General features: G+C 51.0%; 1 protein-coding gene across 1 annotated transcript; it reads right to left on the bottom strand.

Moving 5' to 3' along the window:
* Window positions 1-224: 224 nt before the first annotated feature.
* On the bottom strand, window positions 225-6,385 carry Lrp10 (LDL receptor related protein 10). The gene is made up of 7 exons (XM_032917733.1): window positions 5,741-6,385; window positions 5,404-5,448; window positions 4,464-4,599; window positions 2,681-2,871; window positions 1,554-2,565; window positions 1,183-1,312; window positions 225-1,091 (listed from the first exon to the last, which is right to left on the bottom strand). The coding sequence occupies exons 1-7, from the start codon at window positions 5,775-5,777 to the stop codon at window positions 507-509; spliced, it is 2,136 nt and encodes a 711-aa protein (XP_032773624.1). The 5' UTR covers window positions 5,778-6,385; the 3' UTR covers window positions 225-506.
* Between the last annotated feature and the right edge of the window lie 3,254 nt (window positions 6,386-9,639).

A 9,639-nucleotide genomic window follows, 5' to 3' on the forward strand; every position in this document is an offset into this window, starting at 1 on the left:
AGAGAGAGCAGGAGCAGAGGGCCAAGACACAGTCTCTGGAGGAGGAGCAAAGGGAGAGGCAGAAGCAGGATGCCGGCTTACGGCTGATTTACCAAGGGTTGAAGTTTATGATTCCTTTATTTTTGTCGTCTTGATTTCCTGGACAATGCAGCTAAGGGGCAAAAGCACTTGTGTCCTCTAAGTGGGCCAGGCATCGCAGGGATGGAGACTGGCAAAACCATCACCCTGGCCAAATCCTCCCCTTGGGGGCTAGATCTCCAGCCAATCAGTCTAGTAAGTAGTTAAGGCCACTTTTAGGTGGGGAGTTGGAAAGAATGGAGTGTCCAAGCCTGGGATCCTTTTTGGGACCTTTCTTAACACAGCCACCTGGACAGCAGGCTGGGCAGAGGGTGGTGGCAAAGTCTCTTACCAGATACAGAAGGTGCACACAGTGAGCGCTCTCCCTGCTCGAGGGACACTAACTTTCTGAACCACTTCCAAGGATCATACATTGTGTCTAGAGTCTCTCAGGCAAGCAGTGGTTCATCCTCTGCCTCAACCACCCAGACTTCTGGCTCAGCCAATGGCATCAACAATACATCGTCCTCATCCTCTAGGGGCAGGACTGCTGTGTGAGTTCCAGTTGGGGTCCAAGTGGGGCCTGGGGGCCACAGGCTGGGTAGGAGGCGGCCTCGTAGGACCTGGACAACTCCAGACAACAGTGATGATTCTACAGGCACTGAGGGTAGTGGCCCTGGAGGCTCAGAGGCAGTAGCAAGGGCTGGAAGTGTGCTTGGGGTTGGTATGGGGGACTTCATGGGTAGTGGAGGAGCCTGCTCCCCATCCTGCCCTCCTACTGCCCCACCCTCACAGGCTTGACCTGTGCTGTCGTCCAGGGCCTCAGAGGGAACAGAAGGTGTGGCCTGGGATCTGGTCTCAGGGGCCCGAGCTGGAGTATTCGTTCGAGGAAGCAGGCCCCAACGACGAAGCCTGCGAACCAGCCGACGAACTGAGCGGCCACGCTGGCGACGCCGGCCCCCAGAAGTACCTCCTGGAGTCATATCCTGGCGCAAGATCTGAAGCAGAGAACGTAGGTTCCCCAGCACAGAGTTCTGCAAGGAGAAGGGGCAGACATCAGAATCAGGGGGCCAGACGGCTAGGTAGGAAACAAGGCTAGCACCACAAGGTCCAAGAATGACTTACGTCATTGGGGTTCTCCGTGGGGAAGTCTTCTACAGGTGGGATAGCACCCTGGGCAATAAGTTGTCCATAGGAAGGGGGTGCCTGTTGCTGTACAATCTCAGCCTCCATCCGGGAGAGGGGGGCAAAGATGCTAGAAGAAAGGAGGGTCACTCAGTCATGTCACTCCCATTGAGGGCAATGTACCTTGGCCAAGAAGGCCTCTCTCTTCCCTCCATTCCCAGGCCCAGCCATGCCCCTTCCTTCCTAGACACTACTCAGGAGCTGATCGCAGGAGCCACTCCTCAGGGTGGGGGTGCTTAGCGTTCAGGAACTGCATGGGTCTCATTTCACCCCAGTCCCGACTCCTCCACAGCCAGCCCACGCCAACTGACCTGTACTCCTGGGTGCGAATGGCATAGAGCTTGCAGGTGCAGCCGAGAGCGATGACCAGCAGCAGGCCACACACCAGGCTGCCGATGACGGCTGCTGTGATGACTTTTCGGGGCAGGGCGTAGGAGCAGTCCCACTCGTCACTGCCATCAGTGCAGTCCGGCTGCCCATCACACACCCACGTCTCATACACACACTTCTCATCCCGGCACCGGAAGTTGCCAGGCTGGCAATGCCGACAGCGCCTCTCGTCGGCTCCGTCAGCGCAGAACGTCTGGTAGTTGCAGCGGTCGGCAGGCAGGTAGCAGGCCGTGGCGCCAGGGGTGCCCGCAGCTCCGCAGGGATAGTGCCCCGGTGGGCAGCCAGGGCAACCCTCTTCGTCTGTGCCATCAGCACAGTCCCATGAGCCATCGCAGCGCTGTGCCTCACTATAGCAACGCTCACCGAGGTTTTCACTAGCCCCCAGGCCCGAGCCCAAGCCGCAGGGTCTGTCCCAAGGTAAACAGTAGCCCCGGACATGGTAGGTAGCATTAAAGCCCCGGCCATTGCTCCAAGCAACTGTGTGGTAAGACACAACAGCCTGACCGGACAGGGTCTCCACAGTGACAGCCTTGCCATTGCTGAAGTGGGTGAGACTACGCAGCAGTCGAGGGGTCTCAGGGGGCCCGGCGCCGTCATACACATGCACGGCATCTCCATAACTCAAGTCCAGGGCTGTGAAGCGCACTGCCAGCCTCCGGCCATCGTGGGGGTCCAGCAGCCACAGGCAGGACTGGGGGTGGGAGACTGAGGCCAGATGTGAATATCCAGGGGAAGAAAAGACCCCATAAAAGTCCTCCAAGGTGAGATTGCAGGGCGGGGTTGGCACAGGGACCGGGTTAGGGAATGGATCTGAACGGCAGCCTGCCTCATCAGAGCCATCGCCACAGGCATCGATCCCGTCACAGCGCTGAGCGGCTGGTATGCAGCGGTGGTTTAGGCACTGGAACTCTTCCTGCAGGCACAGCAGCCAGTCTGCAGCGGCACCAAGAGACAGTGAAGCACCAGAACTCCCAGGTCTCCTCCTGCCTCTTCCCCGGGGACTCCTACTTCTCTCCAATGGTCCCACGTCTCTCCCTGTTCAGCTTACCTTGACTGTAAGTCAGCAGGAAGCCCTGGCCCATGGGCGCTCTGGCCCCAGCATAGCTGTATGTAATGGTGACATTGCCCCCTGGTAGCTGCAAAGGGCCGGCAGGGGCCTCACACAGGGAGACTGGTGGCTGTAGTGGGGAGTGCAGGATTAAATGCTCTGAACCACAGGCCAGGTGCAGCTTCTGGAACCTACCGGGTACACAAGAGCAAGACATGAGATGGTCTGGGGCTTTGCTCACCACCTTCCCTCTTGATGACAGGTCCCAGGTAATCCAGGAAACACAAATGCTTCCTTACCCAGGATTCCAATAGCCAAAAGGAAACTCAGCCAATCCTTTGCAGTAAATATAGTCGATGGGGAAAAATATGATTAATGGGGAACAACATTCTAACAGAGACACCGTCAGACCCCAAGACCCTTCCTAGAGCCCCTCTGAGAGAACTGATATGCTCAGGGACCAAGGTGAGACCAGGGTTATTACTTTCCAGTTGCTGTGATACCCATCACCCAAGCACAGTGCCCAGCAGTTAGCTGACAAAATACATCATAGTTCAACTTACCACAACAGCTCAGTTCCACAAGCGACAAGGGAAAATCTGAGCTCCCCATGGCTGCCCCATGGGTCAACACAGCCTCTTTTTAGATTGTTCTCTCCTTTACAACTTTCTGGATAAATTTTTTGGTGCTTTTTATTTGTTTATTTTGTTTTCGAGACAGGGTTTCTTTGTGTAGCCTTGGCTATCCTGGAACTCAGGACTTAGACCAGGCTAGCCTCGAGCTCATAGAGATCTGTTGGCCTCTGCCTGCCGAGTGCTGGGATTAAAGGCTTGCTCCATTACATCCTGCTCTCTGGGCAAATTCTTATCAAGTGAAATGTGTGGGGCAAACTGCCAGATGACATGGGCCCTGATGAAGAGATTAGGGGTACAGGGCTGGGGTTGTCGCTTACAAGTAGAGTACTCTCATCGAGAATGTGTGAAACCCTTAGTTGTTTCCCAGCACTGAAAACAAAATAAACAAAACAAAAAAACAAAACCACACCAAAAACCCCAACCAACAAACCAACCAAATGAAAAGCAAACAAACAGAAAGAAAGAAAGAAAGAAAGAAAGTGAGTAAGAAAGAAAAAAGAAAAATACTGGGCATCGTGACTCCACAGACAAACCCAAATTTGGGAGGATGAGATAGAGAACAAACTTAAGGCCAGCCTGATCTGCATCGTGAAATTCTGTCTCAAAAAAAAAAAAAAAAAAAAAAAAAAAAAGGAGAGGAAAGATAAGGGGAGAGGAGGGAAGAGAGGAGAGGGCAGAGGGGAGAGAGCAGAGGGGGGGAGGGGAGAGGAAGGATGGAGCAGTGTAATCCAGAAAGGCAGACCCAGAGGTGGTTTATTTTGCTAGGGACTTAACCCAGGACTTCTGCATACTCCACACAAGCATTCCACCAATGAGCTAGCAATACAGTCCCAACCCTGAGGAAGGGTCTAAGCTGACTGACAAGTAGGCCATGCTATGGATTAAAGGACTCACCACAAGTCTAGCTGAACCCAGAATAATTTCTAGAGTCCTTAGGAGATGGCTGGTCCTCAAGCTAAATATCCACCACAACTCAGCTTCCATTTACCATCTCTGGCCTAGAAACCAAGCCTTTACAGCAGACCCAGCCAGACCAAATTCTCTTCTGCTGAGCAGGATGGAAATAGCACAGAGAAGCGATCAAAGGCTTTTTCAGAGGGAGAGGGAAGGGACAGTAGAGAGAAATGGGCACTTGCCTTATTCCTCACCTGACAGTTACCGTCTGTTCCTTGCTGCCCAGAATAACCCAGGTGCAGTTGGCAGGGGAGCTTCGGCTGTCCCGGCCCAGAGGCCTCTGTAAAGTGCCTTGTACTTCCAAGAGTACTGCTGGGGGTGCCTCACAAGCTGGAGGGAGAAGGTGGGGACACTGGTGGAGTTCTTTTTTTAACACTCTTTCTCTCCTAAATAACTCTGGATGCCTCAAGGAGGCAAACCCCCACCCACCCACCAGTTACAGCCAACTGGTCCCTCTCTTCCTCTCCATTATTTTTTTTAAAGATTTATTTATTTATTATTTTATATATGTGAGTACACTGTCTTCAGACACACCAAAAGAGGCCATTGAATCCCATTACAGATAATCGTGAGCCACCATGTGATTGTTGGGAATTGAACTCAGGACCTCTGGAAGAGCAGTCAGTGCTCTTAGCCACTGAGCCATCTCTCCAGCCCCTTCCATTATTTTTTTAAAGACAAAAATCTTTTGTAGCCTAGGCTATCCTCGAAGTCACTATGTAGCTGAGGCTGGTCTTGAACTGATCCTCCTGCCTCTGCCTCCCAAGTGCTGGGATTAAAGGAGTTGACTACCCCATCCCTTTTCCATATTCTTTATACTTCATCTTAAATATTAACACTGTACGTATGTTAATGTAGGCTTTGTGCAGTTGGCAGAGGAAATATTGTTTCTATTCTCAGGAAGACCTTACCTTAGCTAGGGAGACAAAACACGGATATTACATATAAAAAAATATATGGTTCATAACAACTACCCGGTGTGAGTTCACACTGGGCCTCAGTTTCCCCTCCTGCAAAGTAATGCATGATACCTATTCTAAAATTACAGCAGATTCCAGGATCCAGGAGAGAGCCTTTCTCTTGGGTGCATCTTCATTCCCATGCCCCAGAACCCTAGGAACTCCCTCTACTCACCAGAATTTAGGAAAGGGATCCGGTCTGGGCGGGCCAGAGCACCTCCTAGAGGGAGGATCGAGAAAGGGCAGTAGAGTGAGACAAGTTTTCTTTACCTGGGCAACTCCAGAGGGAGGCCTATCTGAGACTTCCGGACAGTTTATAGGAAGGGGTAAAGGAGCCGGAAGGAGGTGCGTGACCTCGCCGAAAGGTCGCCTTCCCTGGCTGTGAGTGGGACGGGCAGTGTAGGACAGCCCCACAGGAGGCCAAGGCTCGATGGGACCGCGGTCGAAGGGGTAGTAGGTAGCCAAGGAGGACTCGGGACGGCGGGCAGTGACGCCGGGGCGGGGACTCTTACCGAGGAGGAGGAGAAGAAAGGGGAGGGCCGATAGCATCCTGGGTCGAACAGGGGTGCCGGCAGGGTCCCGGGGCGCCGCTCGACTACCTGGCAGGAAGCTCCGCGCCGGGTGGGGGCTGCATAGCCCCGGAACGACCCAGGCTCGGGGTGCCAGGGCTGGACGCGCGGCGGAGAGGAACAGGGGTGACGCCTCTTGCCAACTTCAGAGTTGATCTCTCCTTACCGGTGCCCGGCGGTGCTTGCTCGCAAGGCCGCGAGCGCCCCGGCCAGGCCCGGCCGCACCTGCCGGGCTCGACGCTTCGTCCTCCACGGACCAAACTTTGTGGACTGTCCGTCCCGGAGCCGGCGCGCGGCCCGGTCCCCGCGACCCTCAGGGGAGCGGGACGGCGGCTTTGAGCAGCTCGCGGTGCCCGGCGGACCCCGGCCGAAGCCCAGCAGCCGGCGACGAGGGGCGCGGCCAGCCTGGCCCCACCCCTGCCAGTCACCGCGGGCCACGCCCACTTTCAGCCCCTTTCCGGGTTGATTTTGCTATCAGCTTTGGATAGCCCTTTTCTTGCCTGCCGCCGGACGTGTCTTGTCAAAGGATGTCTTTGCCCTCTGTAACTGTTAAGTGCCTTTGGACCCTTAAATTCTCAGTACTTTTTCTTGACCCAGCACCTGAGATCCCGGAGCGCTTCTGGTAGTGAGCCTTTACTGAACCAATTAGCAGGCGTATTGTAATTATCTGTTACAATGTTTATTCATCACTCCCGCCCCCGCCTCTGCTTTGGAAACTGACACTTCCTGTAGGCTGGGGCCTAGACTGGGTACCTTTGTCCCAACAGTGTTGCTTGCTCCCGTGCTGAGATCCAGTAAGATCGCAACGAATAGTAAATACACAATATGGCTTCACTAGCTGGTTCCGTGAACTCTTCCGTTCAGCAGTCCTTGTAAAATTGAGGGTCTTGATAGTGCGACTCCCTCCTATGGTACTTGTGAACATTTAGGGTAATAATGTAGATCGAGCCCTAAGCACGTTGGCAGGCATAGGAAGTGAAGTGCGCCAGTCCAATAGCAACCATTATTCTCAGTCACAGGGTGGTATTATTAACTTTTGTGGGTTTCCGATTTCCTGTGGCACACGTGGGTAATATTTACAAACTTCACATTTCAGACTTATGTCTAAGTACATTTAGGACACATATAGTAAATATTTAACAGCCAGATGTTTGTCTGTCTTGTCCACAGTCCTGTAAGATAGATTCTGTGGTTACTTTCATTTTGCAGTTAAGGAAGTGCTGGTATGGAGAAGTTCAGTATGTTCCCCTAATCAGAAAATTCAAATCTGAATGGCTCCCACAATTTTAAACTATTTGAGCACCAACATAGTGCCACAGCCACCGGCCACAGTGGTGGAAAATTCTGTACAGCGAAACTTTGTTTCATCTGCAGAATTGCTAAAATATTGATGAAATTTATCTTCAGGTTACTTGTGATGTGTATATGAAACACGAATACATTCCATGTACCTGGGGTTGGGGATTTAGCTCAGTGATAGAGTGCTTGCTTAGCAAGCGCAAGGCCCTGGGTTTGGTCCCCAGCTCCGGAAAAAAAAAAAGAAAAAAAAGAAAAAAAATTCCATGTACCTGTGTGCTGTGGCATACATTGCAACGTGTGTGTGTGTGTGTGTGTGTGTGTGTGTGTATGTGTGTGTGATTAAAATAAATGTCAACAACTATTTTCAGTGCTTCTAGGGATCACTTACCGTCGGCTAGGCATTATTCATGGCCTTTGAAAGATGACCACACCTCTGAGAAGTCAGTGATGGAAACTGAGTCACAGATGGTTGAGATAACTTGTTTCTTAATCAAACTCTTAGCATATAAAAGAGCTAGACTCAGACAACAAGACTCAGTCAAATCGTCTGGACCAGACTCCCTGCTGCTTAACTTGACGTGGTAGATTCTAGAATCCTCAGATCAAAGACTTTGTTTTAGGGAGGGTCTCTTGTATTCTAGGCTGGCTTTGAACTCCTGATTCTCTTGCCTCTACTTCCAAGTGATGGGATCATAAACTTGTCACCATGTCGGAGTAGAACAAGGATTTTTAGCATCTGATTACTTTCTAGACTAGATTTTTATTTAAAAACAACTGTTCATGTTGGTGTATACTTTTAGTTCCAGCCCTCAGGAGGCCAAGGCAGGTGGATCTCTGTGGGTTTGAGGCCTGTCTGGTCTACCTAGTAAGTTCCAGGCAAGCCAATACTGCATGGTGAGGGCCTACCTCAAAAACAAAAACACTAGACTATTTGTAAATAAGAGGTTATCCGCCAACTGCTCACCTGTTTTGAGAGTCATTGTGCAACTTACTGCAAACTACATTTCCCAGGCTCCCTTTCAGAATAATCTTGCTGTAGTTTCAGCTATCAGGGGGGAAGATTGGGGCGGGGAGGAGGAAGGAGGATCCAGAATGTGCCCTACACCCCTGTTGCTTTAACTTTGGGCGGAGCGGGAGCTATCAGTCTGCCATGGTTTCAGCTCTGGTTGGGTAGCTTAGCCTCCAGTCACTCTGGTTCTACTACTTCCCTCCTTCCCTCCCTCCCTCCCTCCTTCCCTTCCTTCCTTCCTTCCTTAGCTTCTCCGGCTCTCAGCATCTCCTTTCAGTATTTTGTTGATTTTTGTCTTACCTGTACATATTTCTTCCATACACTCCCAACTTCTTTTTCCCCCCAAGATTTATTTATATTTCTTTTTTTTTTTTTTCTTTTTTTTTTTGGAGCTGGGGACCGAACCCAGGGCCTTGAGCTTCCTAGGTAAGCGCTCTACCACTGAGCTAAATCCCCAGCCCCTTATTTATATTTCTGTCTGTCTATCTGTCTCTGTCTCTGTCTCTGTCTCTCTCTCTGTGTGTGTGTGTGTGTGTGTGTGTGTAAGTGCCTGCAGATCCACATCATGTGTAAGCCAGAAGAGGACATCAGATCCCTTGTGGCCTGAGTTAACAGTTAACGTGCAATTGTAAGTTGCCAGATGTGGGTGCTGGGTACTGCCCTCTGAAAGAGCAACAAGCACTCTTAACTGCTGAGCCAACTCTTCAGCTCCCTTTTTCTTAGTGTTTGAGGCAGTCTTGTGTAGCTAAGGCTGGCCTCGAACTCCTCCTTTCTGCCTCTACCTCCCAGTGCTAACATTACATATATGCCATTACTATTGGATTTTTTAATGAAACATTTTATTTCTCTGTGTGTATGTATGCATCCATGTATGTGTGTGTGTTGTGTTTGAGGATACATGGTCATGTGTGTCTAGGTCAGGGACTTTTGGGAGTTGGGCCTCTCCACCAGTATATGAGTTCTAAGGTTGAATTCAGGTCATTGATGATGCCTCTTCCTGTTACACCATCATCTTCTCCATCTAGCTGTTTACTTGTTCATTTACTGTGTGTGTACCCTGGAGTGCACGAGCACACATTCCTATGAAGGTCAGAGAACGACTTTCATGAGTCAGTCAGTTCTCTCCTTCCACCCAGGAAGTTGCATCGATTGGATTTAAGTTGTCAGGATTGGTGGCAGGCATCCTTACCCACTGAGCCATCTCATCTGTCAAAGTTGTCCCTCTTTGGAAAAATACAATGCTAGGCTTGGTAGTGCACACCTTTAATCCCAGCACTTAGGAGGCAGATGCAGGTAGGTGGAGGATATCTGTGAGTTCAAACCCAGCCTGTTCTACATAGAGAGCTCTTGTTTAAAAGCAACAAGAATATTATGTGTTTGTTAATACAAAATACAAAGCTGCCAGGCGGGTGCTTGGACCTGAACCTGAGTCTTCTACAAGAGCAGCTAATGCTCTTTTTTTTTTTTTTTTTTTTCGGAGCTGGGGACCGAACCCAGGGCCTTGCGCTTGCTAGGCAAGCGCTACAGCTAATGC

The sequence above is a fragment of the Rattus rattus genome, chromosome 12 (genome assembly GCF_011064425.1).
Source record: "Rattus rattus isolate New Zealand chromosome 12, Rrattus_CSIRO_v1, whole genome shotgun sequence".
Lineage (NCBI taxonomy): Eukaryota > Metazoa > Chordata > Mammalia > Rodentia > Muridae > Rattus > Rattus rattus.

What these genes read in the sequence shown, in the direction of transcription:
- Lrp10 (XM_032917733.1), bottom strand. Translation starts at nt 5,777, where the DNA reads ATGCTATCGGCCCTCCCCTTTCTTCTCCTCCTCCTCG. An exon ending in CTTTCTTCTCCTCCTCCTCG is followed by an intron (nt 5,449 to 5,740) that starts GTAAGAGTCCCC and finishes TCCTCCCTCTAG; the next exon opens with GAGGTGCTCTGGCCCGCCCA. An exon ending in CCACGGAGAACCCCAATGAC is followed by an intron (nt 1,092 to 1,182) that starts GTAAGTCATTCT and finishes TTCTCCTTGCAG; the next exon opens with AACTCTGTGCTGGGGAACCT.